The 16,369-nt window shown below is 40.8% G+C and overlaps 1 protein-coding gene across 1 annotated transcript in view; it reads left to right on the top strand.

Annotated features, from left to right (window-relative positions):
• The window catches only part of BBX (BBX high mobility group box domain containing), a 145,655-nt gene extending 131,343 nt beyond the window's left edge, over positions 1 to 14,312 (top strand). Inside the window, exons 14-16 of the mRNA XM_047793060.1 lie at positions 3,372 to 3,569; positions 5,598 to 5,784; positions 10,443 to 14,312. Of these exons, the coding sequence (XP_047649016.1) occupies positions 3,372 to 3,569; positions 5,598 to 5,784; positions 10,443 to 10,530 (473 nt within the window). The 3' untranslated portion in view covers positions 10,531 to 14,312. The remainder of the gene's footprint in view (positions 1 to 3,371; positions 3,570 to 5,597; positions 5,785 to 10,442) is intronic.
• Positions 14,313 to 16,369: the final 2,057 nt, after the last annotated feature.

Here is a 16,369-nt window from a genome sequence, read left to right as displayed (position 1 = left end):
AAGCCCAAAGAGAAAAGACTAATTTGTTTTTAGAGGACAAAGCCTTTCTTTTCTCCCATTTCCATTAGTTTGACAGGGAAGGGGGGGCGGGTGTGGGGGGGTGGGGAAGGAGCTGCCTTGCTGTCTTGGTACATGAGTTCAGGCTATTTCCCTCTCTTGGCTCTTTTCATCTCCTGTCCCTCACTACAGTTGACCTGAAACTAATAGACTGCCAGTTATTTCTCCAGCAAAGGTGGGTTTATTCTGGATCAGCAGAGAATTTAAATTCAGAGTCTACAACCATGAATAGCCACCTGCAAATCCCCACACGGCAAGAGAAGGAGAACATGTTTATGGCAGGGAAAGGAAGTTGGGAGGGCCCTAGTAAATCAAGTCCATGGCTTTTCATTGGCTGAGTCCTTGCCGGCAAAGAAGAGGAGTCTTTCTTCTTCCTATTGGGCTCTGCTGTAGTCACAGGACATGAGAGCTCCCCCTTCTAGTCTCCTGACTCTATTTAATTGAGATTTCTGTTTATTAAATTTTTGCACCACTAAGCCTTTGTTTTGGATCTTGCAGGTTGGTGGGTAGGATGGCATATGCAAATCTGAATAAACTGTGTCCCATAGACCAGTTTCTACATGTGGTCAGGGTCTCTATCTGAGATCCTTTTGACCAGCTAGTCTGGAAAGGATGATAAAAAGTTTCTCTTTGCTGACGTTGTTGGACTCAGATATACTGTCTGTCCCAGACAATTATAGTAAACCCTTGAACAAAGTGAAGGTTAAGGGTGGTCCCTCCCCCACTACCCCCTCAGTCAAAAATTCACATGTAATTTTACAGCTGTCCCTCCAGGCCCTTCATATCAGTACTTTCTGCATCCACAGAAAATATCCACTTACACAGTTCAAACTTGTGTTTTTCAAGGGTCAGCTGAACTTCTTTGACTTCGCCTTACCTCCAAAAGTTCTGTTTTTTTCTGGGAAGAGGTTAATGTTTTTTCTGGAAGGTCCATCTATAATGCAGTGATTATACTGGAAAAATCACAGTTTTCCCCTGTAATTAGAAGGGACAACTGATGGGTTTGGATAAGAAACTAGGAATTTTGAAGCTTGTTAATATCTAGTAGAGGTTGTTTAATGTTCATTGTAAACTCAGATTTTTGGCTTCTTTATATGGGAGGCTTTGAATTTCAGGGCTAACAACAGAGTCATGAAACTCCTTTGGAGTGTCTCTAACCAAGTTATCTTTTATTTTTATTGTAGCTTTTATTGAAGTTTAAAATACATGTGTACTACCACTGGCCTGTTAAGCTAACTGTCAAAGCATAAATGCACTAACACTGTTTTACCTAGATATAGATTTACATTTTAAAAGCAGCCTTTTTCCCAATTTTTAATTACTTGCTTGAAAGGGTGTTTAGGAGCATTGCCAAATTGTTTGTAACTATTACCTTAAGCTTGTCCACACACATGCATCTGTTGTGAGGCCAGGCCACAAATCATGCTATGATTTCTGCTTTATATCCTTTGTCTTGATGTAATTGCAATTATTTCCCACTTACTTTGGAATGGGAAGCCCGAAATCAAATGCTAGGGACAAAGATCTTATTAATTTATGGCCTCCCTTCTCAAGGCTGTGCCTGAACCCATTAGGGAGCTAGATTAAAAAAACTTTTTTTTTTTGTCTTTTTGGCGTTTCTTGGGCTGCTCCCACGGCATATGGAGGTTCCCAGGCTAGGGATCTAATTGGAGCTGTAGCCACCAGCCTATGCCAGAGCCACAGTAACACAGGATCCGAGCCACGTCTGCAACCTACACCACAGCTCACAGCAACACCGGATCGTTTTTTTTTTTTAACCCACTGAGCAAGGGCAGGGACCGAACCCGCAACCTCATGGTTCCTAGTCGGATTCGTTAACCACTGCGCCACGATGGGAACTCCTAAAATTTTTTTAATGAAACCCTATGTAAGTGTTTAAGTCAATAAGTGCTTTTTTCACACCCTAAGTTATCCTAGTTCTGTTCTTTTCCTCTTATTTTAGCGTTTTTGTCTTCCTACGTTAATATATTGTCATCTATAGGAACACACTTCCAATGTCTCCCTTCACATCCGCCTTCTGAGGAGCACCGCCATCCAGGTAGCCTCCAGGTTTAGTTTGCACAAAGTTTGTCATGTCACACCTTGATTTCCTGAACCACACTCCCCTTTTCCTTGTCAAAGACGATTTCTTTGTCCATCTTAAGAGACTGGATAGTTAAAAAAGGAAAGATGCCTCTTTTCCATGCCCCAAAGCCCTTAGGTCACTGGAATAAAAACAGCCCCAAGCAGGAAACTTGACTAAAAGTATATACTCCTAAACACTTCCTGTACTGTTATCTGTGTATTCTTGTCTTAATTTAAATTAAGGGGATAGGGGATGGATGAACTCCTAAGGAAATGAATGTGTAAGAAGAGATACTGCATTCCTGACCTGTCTGAACTAGGAACAAAACCTTTGATGGCAAGATTTTACCTTACTTGGACCCTTCATACAGTGACTAATAGGATACAAGCGTGTGTTATTAAATAATTAGCTGGTATTACAGTTAGAATCAGGGTACCTAAAACTAACTTTTCTGGGAGCTCTGCTGCACGTGAGTCCCTAGGAGTTCCCATCATGGTTCAGGGGAAACAAATCTGACTAGCATCCATGAGGATGCAGGTTAGATTCCTGGCTTTGCTCGGTAGGTTAAGGATCTGACATTGCTGTGAGCTATGGTGTAGATCACAGTTGAGACTTGGATCTTGCATTGCTGTGGCTGTGGAGTAGGCCGGCAGCTACAGCTCCGATTCAGCCCCTAGCCTGGGAACCTCCATATGCCATGGGTGCGGCCCTAAAAAGACAAAAAGACCAAAAAAAAAAAAAAGAAGCAGGAGTCTCGATGATAACTATAAATTTAAGAAGCACATACTTAATCTCGGTGTCCGCAGAAGAGAAACTTCTTCTATTATCCTCTCCAGACTAGCTGGTCAGAAGGCTCTCAGCGAGGGACCCTGACCACATGTAGAGATTGTGGTCTGTTGGGACACAATTTATTCAGATTTGCATATGTTGTCTTCCCCACCAACCTGCAAGATCCAAACATGTAGAAACTCCGGTGGACTCTTAGTTTAGTTTTCTTTTAAAAGGTAGGGCATCCTAGTCCTCTGTACTTAGCTTATCAAAGCAAATATTTAAAGAAAGATTTGTTACAGTTACAGTCAGTGTTTATTTCTTTTTTCCATCCATACTTTGAAAACTCTAGCTCTCCATTCATATAGGTCAGATATTTAGAAATGTTTCCTTCCAAGAGCAGTGTTGGTGCCTTGTGTTTTTGTATGTAACTCTGTATGTATGGTTTGTCCTATTTCAGCCATATTTTCAGAAGACAAAAACACCACAGAGCCTGCTTATAAGGTTAAAAATGCCCCATCCATTCCCAACACTCCAGAGCCAACAACAATGCAAGAACCTTTGGTGGGCAGCCAAAAGAGAAAAGCAAGGAAAACCAAGATCACACACCTTGTCAGGACGGCAGATGGCCGGGTATCACCAGCAGGAGGTACTTTGGGTAAGACAAGGAAGCTTTAGATGGAGATAACCAGAGCAAACAGGTGACCCTCGCGGCCACATTGGCCAGCAGATGACCAGAAGCCAGCTGTGGGTCCTTACTGAAAAATGGCTCTGTTCTCTAGGTTTGGTCCATTGTAACATTTTCTGTCTCTGAATCTCCTTGGAAAGTGGTTTTCTGCAGACTCCTAAACATACATGTTTTAGTCTGTGTTTTAAAATCATAGCTCTTTTCCCAAGAGCGTGTCTGGAATTCCTAGTAAAGAAAGGTAGTTTTTAGGACTATCTGCTACCTTCTCTATCTCAGCGTGCACAAAAACAGTCTTGATTAAATAAATTCCCACAGATCTGAGACTCTTAAAAATACTGGAAGAGTCTGTCTTTCTTTCTGGATCACTCAGTCTTTGCAAAGCAGACCATCAGGTGTTTAAACCAATGACTTAACCTGAGAAAGCGGACAGCACTTCCTAGACACTAAGGGAGTCAAGAGTGCATCTGGATTTCTTGGTTCTCTGGCTGATCCTTAACCAAGTAGAAATTTAAAGGAATTTTTCCATTTTCAGTCGTGTCCTGTGGTCTGTTTGCTGTCCATGCTAGCCTCTGTGGAATTGCTGGAGGGGCCCCGGTTAAGGGATACTGTCAGAGAGTTGACACTGAGCACCAACCTCACATCTTGGGGTGCTACACCTACTAAGCATTAGTGGGCTTAGTTGTTGCCTTTCTGCCTTTCAGCACCTCCAGCAGCTCATTCTGTCAGCCCTAAAGGAGGCGTGCCCTCCCCTCACCCTAATCTAGTCCAGAAAAAGGTCAAAGTCCATAAAGACTTCTATAAATAGGAAAAAAAAAAAGAATGGTTTTTGAGAGTAATATTTATAAATATTTGTTTTAGGTTAATCTAGTTATTCATAGAGACTCATTGTATGCTGAGATAGAATTGGAAGTCAGTTCGTGAATTTTGTGCACTTGGTTTTGCATATGTAGATTGTTACACCTTAAAGCACATTAAAGACCGCCAATTTTACTGTCATACAGGAAGTGAAGCTTAAAGAGGTGGAAGTTCATTTCCTAACACATTGAACTACTGCTAAGTAGGATGAGGACTAGAATCTAGTTTTCCTGAGGGTTCAGCAGTCTCCTCTCTCCTTCCCTTTCCACTCTGGATTCTATTCTGTGATTTTCATATTGTATAAATTTTTATAGCCTCATTTTTGCTTGTAAGAAGAGTGAAAGATTTTAGAAAATACTCACTTTTATGTAGAAAAACACACAGCACCTTCATGTTCTAGTATATGACAGTTACAGCCTTTATCAATTACTTTCTAACGTTTTTTTAAAACATTTTAACATGATGAAGATTCTTCCTCCCCCTCCTCCTTTTTCTCCTCTCCTCCTCCTCTTCCTCCATAATAAAGAAAATCTCCTCATTTCCAATAAACACATTGGGTTAGCATTTCAGCGACCTCCTCAGAATACCAGAGGGCTCTTTGTCTTCCTTTCAGTAAGCCCTCAGGACAAAAATAAGAGTTTAGGATCTCACTGGGATTGGTTAGTCTCACCGGTATTAGTAGACCATCCTAAGTGTTGGTAAGACTGCATACTGACTGTCCAAGGTGCCATCGTTGGGGAAGCCTCGGTTTCATTGGAAGTGTTTGGTCAGTTGAGATTTTAAGGGCCATTCTACAGCATCCCCAGACCCCCCTGCTGAAGTCCCTCAGGTTTTCCTTTGGCCAAGGCCCATTTTTCCTTTTCACTCCAAGACTGACCTGTTCTTCGACCTTGGGAAAGCACAGCTCCTCTGTGCTCAGTTTCAGGGCACAGTGCTGCCCATGGTTGCACTTGAGCTTAATAAAAGAGTTTTATTCCCATGGAAGGAGAGATTTTATAAAAGCCTTAATATTCAGTGGATGTCAGAAGTGAATAGTAAAGCCTGTTAGCTCATTTCACATTTTCCGGCACTGGGCTTTCTCTCTGTCCCTCCTCTGGAGAGAACAAAGTGATCCTCTCGTGATAAATTTCCCTTGCGTTCCAGATGACAAACCAAAGGAACAACTGCAGAGGAGTCTCCCTAAAGTGACCGAGGCAGGCTGCAATGATGAATGCTCGCACAACCGGGAGGCCGCGGAGACGCGCAGCAGCACCCCGGAGATGCCAGCTGTGTCTGCCTTCTTCAGCCTCGCGGCCCTGGCTGAGGTGGCTGCCATGGAAAATGTGCACAGGTTAGCAGTGGAAAACCTCGCTGCCCTGGGGTTCTGGGGATCCCATTTGACTTCAGCCCTTTTCCCAGAACATGGATGGAGACAGCAACATGGAAACCCAAATTGTCCTTTCTGGTGTGCTTTGTGGTACTTTACACAGTGCATTGGGGTTCATGAGACTTGGTTCAAGAGCACTTTTGTTTATGAGGTGTTACAAAAACATATATACTATTTCGCTGTGTGGGGAAATAGCAGTGAATTTAGCCCACCATGTATTTTACTTTGAAGATAGCATTCTGTGGCTAAGCTTCGTGTCTATTATAGAAAGCCTGAGAGAGCAGAGAAGCATCATCTAATCATTATGCATGAGGCTTAGAGCCAGGTCTCAGACCTGAGTTTGAGTCCTACCTCTGTCACCTGCAAGCTGAAAGGCTTTGAACAAAATTGTTCACTTCTCTACCCTGTTTTTTCTTCTATAGCATGGCTGTAAGTGGTTCTCATTTCATAGAGATGTTGTATAGAATAAATCTAACGTCCTAGTGCTGGCACATGGTAACACCCCCACTGAGGATGGCAGTGGTGGTACTCACGAAAGAAAACAGTGTGGTTTGGGAAAAAGAGCATCTCTGCATCTGACTCACGGCAGACAGAAGGCCTGGATTTTGCTTCAGCTCTCTGTGTCTGCTACAAATTAATTTATTTTTCTAGGCCTCAGTTTTCTTCTCTCCTGTTGAGCATAATGATATCCCCAAAGAATCACAAAGTTGTATGGATCAGACAGTATCACAGATAGGAAAGCCTTTTGCACTCTGTAAAGCCCCGCAGAAAGGATATTAAGTTCTAAGTAGATAATTGGGTGTTCTGCTCCTTAATGGATCCTTTGGGAAGGTAAAAAAGCTTCTTGTAAATTCTGGTATTTCATATTTTTATTCAAAGTGGATTACCCACAGATGAGCTCCTTTCTTGGATTTTCAATCTTTCATCCAAAAGAGCTTGAAATCGAGCCCAGTTCTTCTACCCGCCTGTCAGGCGCCTTTCTGCTTCTATACACCCAGGTTTAGGAGGCACTGACGGAAGCTTTGTTTGCCTCTTGTTCTTTACCTGTCATGTTACAGTTCTAGTGCTTCCTCATAAATAGCCTCTAGATATTTCCAAGAAGTCAAATTCCTTTTCACGTGTACACTGCAAGTGCCTAATAGCAAGTGAACACTGACAGACACTGTTAAAATCTGCTCAGGTCTCTGAGGGAGACATTGCACAGACACTCCTCTAGTCGTGGAGTTTTACAGCCGAGTACAGAGGACAAACTCATAACGCATGCAAAAAGAATTAAGTATATGCCTGAGTGTTATTAAGTGCCCCCATAAATTGTGAAAATAAGAGGTCGTGTAAGAATTCAGAGGGGGGTCATAATTCAGGGTTCAGAAAGGGCTACCACACAATGACCTAGCATCCTTTTCCAAGCTTGACTGGTCACACCTCTGCTCTGTTAGCTGCCCTCACCCCTGCCCGTTGACTTCCAACTGCAGCAGCAGAAAGTTTCATCAAGCCTCCGTCCTCCCTGCCCTGTGGTCATGGGGAATCACTTCCTCCTGTCCAGATTAGCCCTCTTGTTGCCTTTGTTCATCCTCCTTCAGATCTCTCCTTTTTCCTCTCCTCTCAGTCTTCCTCCTGAAGTCCTGCACACTCTCTGTACCCACCTCTCTTAGACCAGCTGCCACCTTAGGCTGCAATTTGTTAATGCATTGGACTCCTTCTGTTACATTTTGAAAGCAAAGTACTGGTTTTATTCTTCATGTACCCAGCTTCCTGAGTTCCTGTTACATTTTGCACCTTCTATTAGAAAGAGTAATATTGTTTATTAGAATTTTACTATCAACCTAACATATAGTTAGTGTTCTTAACATCTAGAAGACAGTTCCCTTTGGAGAATATTAGTTGTAACTTCAGCCCTTACCTGTTAAAGCCAGGCTACCAGCCCTCCCTCCACCTGTAGGTTTCATGTAACTGTACCTGGGTTGCACATCAATTAATTATTGCTTTTAGGCATCACCCCATTCATAATTTAGAGGGTGGTCAACAGAGTTGGGGCAAACATATATTACCTTCATTCTAGCCACAAGAAATCTTAACCTTAGGTTCAGAAACGCAACAAAGAAAGGCAGTTCTATAAAATGCAGAAAGTAGGAAATTGGAATAAACCTTTGTTGAGAGCCTGTTTATTTATTAGGAGATTTATGAAGAGGAAAGGTCATTAAACTTACTCTTTTTTTTTCTTTCTTTTTAGGGCCACACCCAAAGTATATGTAAGTTCCCAGGCAAGGGGTCAAATCGGAGCTGAAGCTGCCGGCCTACGCCACAGCCACAGCAACTTGGGATCCAGCCACGTCTGCGACCTACACCACAGCTCTCGGCAATGCTGGATCCTTAACCCACTGAGTGGGGCCAGGGATTGAACCCGCATCTTCATGGATCCTAGTCGGGTTCATTACCACTGAGCCACAACGGGAACTCCAACTTACTGTTAAAATCAGCCCTGCTGTGGAGTTTCCGAGTAGCCTAGCTGATTAAGGATCTGGTGTTGTCATGAATGTGGTTCAGGTCACTGCTGTGGCATGGGTTCAGTTCCTAGCCTGGGGACTTCCACATGCAGTGGACATGACCAAAAAAAAAAAAAAACAGTCCTGCCAGATGTGTCATTTAGTTTCATTTTAATGATGGTGCAGGCAGTTAATTAACTACTGCTAAGATGTGATGCCAAGTCTTCGAACTCCAATGTCTTTGCCTTTACTCTAGCTTACTGCTTAGGTGAGCCTCTGTGTGTCATAGAAGGTCAGGAGGAATCTCATGTGACCTTTCCCCGAGAGCCGGAACCATCAGGTTGCAGCCACATCATGCTCCTACCTCCTTTTTTCATTGAGTAAGCTGGGATTTGACCCCTATTTCTTTCTCCCTTTTGCTCTTTTTTTTTTGCACTGCACTTTGCATTTTCCTTTTTATGTTTTCCAGTACTTCCTACAATTTTTTTGCTTTTGTAATATTGCTACATACCCTTCAAAGTAAAAAAAAAACAGCATTTTAATTTCGTCTTCCTTAAACAAAGAGTTGAACATACTGAACAGTTGGCTCTAACAGCATATCCCCACATGAATAAACAGATTAATCCAGAGGTTTGATTATAGCACATGTTCTGTTTTTCTAAATTCCCAATATCTTAAGCTAAGTGATCATTGGATTTTAAAGTCCCCAAATGTTGTAATTTATCTATATTAATTTCCTTCTTCGTGCATCAAGTGAAAGAAACTTGGATATAGTTAGGGGACAGATACAGTTTGAATCACATAGTCTGAAGAAGATACTATATTGAAATGATCAAACCAGTGAGGACAGTGCTGCTGTACCCATATTTCATGCACTGCAGACCAGTGTAGACCAGAGCAGTGAGTGTGCATTGTTGAGGCTTGGTAATTAGGCCTATTAGGAAGTGTCAAGGAGGTGTCCCATCCTATCTTTTTAGGATGAGAAGTTCTATAGAAACTACTAAGAAGTTTTCTTATAACCATGAAGTAAATTGTATGGTTTTTTTACCTGCTCATTAAATAAAGAGCTGAATGAAAAATAAGCCTGTTTGGTGTTGGTCCAATCCAAATGAATGAGAATTTCCATGAATTTTTTTAGTCTAGTGTTTTCTCTCTATGTATGTTGATTTGGGCCCCAGTTGACTGTATTTTCTCACTAAAATCCAGTGGGTACTGCCTTCTCCCTGTTCATTCTCCATCCATGGGCCTGTGAGGCTTTTCTTTCATTAGGAGGGTTTCACTGTTTTCATTTGTTTTCCAGAGTCACAGTCACCTCTCTATGTAGAGGCCATTGCTTTCATTAGGCTTAAGTTTTGAAATTGGGCTTACTATCATCCCGCTCAAGAAATCAGCCTAAAGGTTATCAATTAGTTATAGGAGAATCTTCCCCTTGGGCAAATGAAGGAAAGGAACATTCATTTTCTTTCTTTCTTTCTTTCTTTTTTTCTTTTTTTTTTTTTTTTGCTTTGCTTTTTAGGGCTTCACCTGCTGCATATGGAAATTCCCAGGCTAGGGGGGTTGAATCAGAGCTGCAGCTGCCGGCCTTTACACTACAGCCACTGCAATGCCATAGCCATGACAAAGGTAGATCTCAGCCGCATCTGCAGTCTACACCACAGCTCGTGGCAACACCAGATCCTTAACCCACTGAGCAGGCCAGGGATCAAACCCACATCCTCATGGATCCTAGTCAGGTTCATTACTGCTGAGCCATGATGGGAACTCCTCATTTTCTAATATCAGTAGATCCAGAGCAAGATTGTTGTCCTAGAACCATAGCCATGGACTGCAGGTTTCCCATGAATTTCCCTGAATCTGTTGGTGCTTCAGGTTTTATCTCTACAAAATGGAGGTGATTGGGGGGCAGAGTATATTGTTGAGCTGGGTGAAAGGAACTGAGATAAGAAATCCTAAAGAAAAAAAAAATAAAGAAGTTCTAAGAATAATTTTAATGAAATGATGTAAGTAATAAGTTAGCAGTGGCTATTAAACAAGATAGAGTGGAAAGCTTTTGTCGGCCATGCATCATCCTATCCTGTTTCCGACAACATACTCTGAATAAGTGCTTTCTTTCTTTTGTTTTTTCCGTTTGTTTTACAGAGGTCAGAGGTCAACTCCGCTCACCCATGATGGACAGCCAAAAGAGATGCCACAGGCTCCTGTACTTATTTCCTGTGCTGACCAGTGAAGCGCCCTTTAATTGTAAAACATTGTGCTTTACCTACTACCCTAGCCTTGTCTTTACAGAAGGATGCTAGTGAGTCCATGTGGTGGAAAATACAGACTGCAAACAAGTGCTTGTTGCCCCACACGGCCCAGATTCACTTGACGCAGAAGTTGGCATCCTGGGCCAGTTTGTTCTTTCAGAGCCCTGAGTCTTTGAGGGTGATGTTCTTTGTCTGATAATGAGCAGAAACGGGATAATCCTAGAGCTTTGCTTTCTATTGAAGGCTTTTGATGGTAATAGGTGGTAACTTGGTAAAAGGCTGCCTTTACTGTAGCTCATCCAGCATCTCTTTTACCAACCAGAGAGTGTGAAACTAGTTTCGTATATTACCTAGTTATTCTTTCAAAACAAACAAAAAAAAACAAAAACTGACGCACTGCACTAGTTATTATTAGATATTCTTAGTCTTTTTTGTACATGGAGATTTAAGTTCTAAGATGGTTTATATAATAGGTTATACCTACATTTATATTGTAGAATAATATTAAAAAGCCTGTTCCAGCGACTCCCAAGCAGCACGGGCAGGCAGATGTACCATTGTTAGCGGTGTATGCTCGGCCTCGTGGTCCATATATTCTGCACTTTTATATTTGCCACCAGAGTGGTAGTTTGCTGGCAAAAAGAGAGAGAGAGAGAGGGGAAAAAAAAATTACAATTCTTACAAGCTGAGTTCTTTTCTTAGCCTTGAGTGACCAAGAAGAATTTGCTTGGGGCAAATTGTGGCAAATATTTTCCCAGACAGGGGAAGAGTCCTGCAGATTACAGATTACTCATGTTTTCACGCCTTGAGGATTCTTTTTACACGGGGTCTAGGTGACCAATGGATCGTTCATACAAACAAACAAACAAAAAAAGAAAAATCTTATTCAGAAGTGACCTTAGTATTACTTCACTATTCTGAACACACTGAAGACACTCACTTCATGTGGACTTTGAGCTACAGACCTTTTACATTCATCCCAGACAGACTGGACGGGTAGCAATTGCTATGCACAGCCTAATGGGCACTGCAGGTTTTTAGAGCCATTTCGAGTTTGTGTTGTTAAGGAGGTATTGAGTAAATGATGAAGGAGGTATGCCTGACCAGAGTGGGACTCTCAGTCATAGATCCACCTGCAAGTTTCCTGTTTCCTTTTTGTGTTTTGTTGCTTTTGAACATAAAACCAACCATACATATGCCAGTACCAAGTGGATTAACTGGCTTAGAACATTCAACATATTGACTCCACCACCTGACGTTCACAGTGTCTTGTTTCTTAGCAACAGATACGAAGTGATAAATCAGAATTAGTCAGAGGCTACAGATTTTACAGGGTATTTGTTCCATAGCACAAAGTATTTCCCCACTCTTGCATCACAGCACAAACTACCAAATTTTAATTATTGGATTCCAGCAATAATTTGTATTGGTTTTCAAACCGGCGGAATTTTGATAGTGTTAGTTCCGAGTTTGACGCTTTTGAGTTAGATCTCTAAATGGTGACAGTTTACAAGGTTTTATCTAGCTTTCTTATTTATACTTGACTGAATTGTAATGATGATTTTTTTTTCTAATCGTAATCTGACCTAATAGCCATACAAAAAGTGACCCTTAGTACTGACTAGGCGTAGATTTTCATGGTTGTAGATATTACTTCAGTTTCGGTGCTGGAAAATATGTACAACATACTAACAGAATTGAAAGAAAATATAGAGATTTGGGGTTTTTTTCCAAAGCAGGTAAAGAGGGCCTCAGGGCGTTGGAATGGTGTCCTCAAAAATGCATATCCACTGTGGACATGGAGGAAGAAGGAATTAGTAAGGGAGTTTAATCAGAGGTTCAAAGCTTAGCCCCCTTGACATAGAAATAAACCAGGTGAGCAGCCCCAGATTTTAGCAGAATATTTTTACTATGATGCTGTTTTATTAACATTTTCTAAATTTCAATACACAAAGTGAATGTTTGAACATTGCTGGGTCCCAGTGTTGGTGGCTGTTGGAGTTTCTGGACCACTTGCTAGCAGTGATTTAAAAATGGTAATTAGCTAAAATCCAAAAAAAAAAGAAAGAAAGAAAAAAGAAAGAAAAATCAACAACAGAAATTGTTTGGTGCAGAACATGCACCTTGACAATGGTACTAACTTGTTATTCTCTAGAACACGTTAGAATAGATCTATTTTTGCCAGGCACCCTCCTTCAGTCCTCCGATTACATTTCACTAGAGTTCCTTAAGAGATTGCTGTATATTCATGGGACCTTTTTTAAAAAGAAGCAAAACAAAAGATTACTTTTTTCTATGTGATTAATATATCTTACTTGATCTGCTTTTCCTAAACCTCAGTGGCTTTTCCCTTAGGCAGGGGTGGGGGAGGGGGGCAACCTACTGGATAAGACTGTTTTCAGATACTTTAAAAAAAAAAACAAAAAAAAAACCTTTTGTAGAAATGCTTAATTTTTAAGCAGTTAGGCACTGAGAGTAGCAGAAATCCTGCAAAGCTTTATAGTCCTTTAGACACTTGCCTTGTCGTTTCTCTGAGTGAAGTCTTGATTTCAATGATAGTGCTTTTCTCATGCCCTGAATCCGCTGGAGAGGGGTGTTGGTATTTTCAGGTAACAACATTTGTTAGCACAAATATTTCAGACCAACATGTAGTGTGTGCCCCCCCCCCACCCCGCATTTATCATTTCCATTTCATTTATCTCATTCTTTTTTATTTTGGAAAATCATATTGCTATGGTGTGTACCTTAATCTGCCAGCAAACACCATCTACACTAACATTTGTCCCACAAGCATCCTCAAGAGAAAAAGTTGTTGCACCTTATGTATATCTCAAGCAAACCAAAATATTGATGCTCTTCTGCTTTGTTTTATTCTAAATTGTTGTATCATATCTTTCTGAAACCATTCTGAATCTAGTTGGAATTATCGATATTTATGCTTTTAACCTTAATTTCTGGATTCAAACCTGTATATAAATCTTTTGAAAAAAAATTGTCCTAGCCCTTCTCTGTGATGCTGGAAGTGGATGATTTAGTCTCAGATGGAGACGCAGTACTGTTCCAGTTTTCTTTAGCCTTTTATTTATTTAGTTATTCTGGGTATTTTCCTATGTAATTTTGAAGTGTGTAGAGTATATTATAGTAACTGAAGCTGCAGCTGTAAGAAGCTGAGTGAAAGAAAAAAAATACTGTAAGACATCCTTTTTAAGTTTTTATTTGCTTGGATAACTATAATGAGATCAGGAAAAGGAAAAATGTCCCACAGCCACATTGAAGATACAGGTTCTTATCCCCAAATTAGGTTAGTTCCCAGATCTTAGATTAAAATGGTTAATTCGTTAAAGCCTTTTTAAAAAGGATATATCATAGTGTTGTAATTCTGACAGTCTTTTCCCCACAAATGTCGGGAATGTATTTATTTAATTCCGTCAGATGAGCTTTCTCCCAGTGCCCCCTCAAAGCCATGCTGAAGTCATTCCCTTGTTATCATTGTTACTCTAGTTCCTGCCATTAAAACTGCTGCAGAGGAAAAAAGTGATGGAACACTATGAACAAAAAGGAGCACCTGAACTGGTCTGGTTGTTTAGGATCCAATTTGTTTAATCCCCGTCATTCTCTTATCAAGCCAGATGCTACTCTGCCTGAGTCATGGAAATTTTTGTTTGCACTCTGTAGTCTTTGGCTAATCGTATGGAAATGTTTGCACCTATGTAAAATCTCAAGCAAATTATAAAGCGATAGAGAACTAGGAGTAAGCTGGAAACTGAATGACATGTTTTTTGTTTATACAGTGCGGTGGGGGGAGGGATGGGGAATATCAAGTAACTCTGTTCCAAGTTTGGCGTTTGGCATTAATGTGAAGCAGTGGGACCATGCTGCCTGCTAAACTACTGTATGAATCCTAAGTGTTCTGGAGACCAGCAGCTGGAGGCTGGAGGCCGGCATCTATACAACAGAGGGGAAGCACCACCGATTCACTGGGGAAAAGGAAGGACGTCGTGCAAGGCCTGGAGTCATCACTTGCAAAGGGAAAGTCGGGGTGTATGTGATGCTGTGAGGAGGTTCACCTTTGATTGCACTGCTCCACAGAGCCCTCAGATATGGCCAATCCTAATGGGCTACCTCGGCTTTAACAGTTAATTTCAGTAAGTCTTGTTTCAGAGGTTTGTCTTTTTTTTGCTTATACCTTCAGTGCCACTATTTTCCACTGCAGTGTTTTGACTTCACAAACCGCCTTCTGCACAGAGAACAATGTATTGCTGAAAATGGGCAGTAGAAGCAAATGCTGTTATTACATTTGACCTACAAAGTATTCAGAGTGACTGTTAGATGGGAATTAAAATTTAGCTTTCCCCACATAGGACCTTGTTTTGCACCTTATAAGGAGTGTACTAATTGTTAATTAGGTGTTGCTTTTATTTATATAAGCATTCCCAAAGAATTAGATTTGAATTTTGTTTTTATTTGAGTTTTAGGAATTTTTTTAAAAGGCTCTTATTTAGATTGACTAACATCATACTTATAATAAAAAAAAAAAAAAAAAAGCAGCAGCAGTTGTTCGGTTCATCTTACCAGATAGGGTGAAGTATGCAGGGTTCGATGGACTGCTTTGCTTTTAGTTTGGAAGTGATAGCTAAGTTTATTATATCCCATATGGAAATGACCTTGTCCTTTTCACTAGGGACATTATCTTCCTTACATTTTAGAACAAGAAGCAGCAAAAGACTGAACAACAAGACAGATGTATTTGATCCTCCCACACACCTCCATCTCTTTGTGCTACACTTTCCTTAAAAAAAACTTAAACATCCATTTTATTCACACCGACAAAAAAGTTTCCTCTCCTGGCCAAATTTTACTTGTGGTGGTATGACTTATACTAATAATTGAAAGAGGAAACCTTGTTCCTGGAAGTTCAATGGCCATTGTTTTCTCGTCGTCATCAGTGGTCAAAGTCGATCCTGCCCTTAAACTGATTTTTATGCACAGAACTCGTTCTTGTGAACATGACTACTCCTTCCAAAGATTTTCTAATCACTCGGGCCAGAACTGGTCACTGAGTAACAAGGACCTAATTCAATGCCGCCACTCCCTCCCACCGCACCGCAGATCTTACCTCACAAGCTCTAACCTAAATCACAGAGGACTAACAGTGACCTCCCTTGCGGCCCCTCCAGGGGGCCGGTCACACCCCTGACACCTCACATTAGTGCCTCGACTCTTAGTGGCAGAACTGGGTTGGGGAAGTTTGTGATCTGGAGCTCAGCACATGCTTGGCAACATTTTTCTCATTTCATTAGCACTAAAGTCTCTTATTCTCAGGAATTTGTCAAAAAAGAGTAAAAACCACCTGAGATTCCGCATACCAGATTATGAACTTTTCTCATAGGTTTGAATTGCTTCCTTACCTGTCATAAATTAACCACAGCTTCATTTGACCACCAGGTCTTCAGTCTGTTGACAGTTTTCAGCATGACCGAATCGCTCATTTTTTTTTTTTGCTTTCAGAAATTGGCTTGGTTCTCTTTAGAGTTGGTGTAAACATGCCATGTAATAAATGATTTCCACTTAATGGTACAACAAAATTATTGCTTTCTTAGATGTATGTGTAGTAAAAGTCAATATACACATTTATATAATTTTTCTTCAAAATCTTATACTTAATTTGATATTTCTAAAAATTGCACATGTAAGTCATGTGTATAACATGCTAAAGTACTTTAACTGTGATCTTAAAACTGAATAAAATATTTAATAAAAATTTGAAATATTTTAAAGATATCATTCAAATATATTTCTTTTTGGTTCACACTACTGGCC

Source organism: Phacochoerus africanus, chromosome 1, assembly GCF_016906955.1.
Source record: "Phacochoerus africanus isolate WHEZ1 chromosome 1, ROS_Pafr_v1, whole genome shotgun sequence".
In the NCBI taxonomy this organism is placed as follows: domain Eukaryota; kingdom Metazoa; phylum Chordata; class Mammalia; order Artiodactyla; family Suidae; genus Phacochoerus; species Phacochoerus africanus.
Note: the sequence above shows the minus strand (reverse complement) of the source record. Positions and strands in the feature narration are given on the sequence as shown.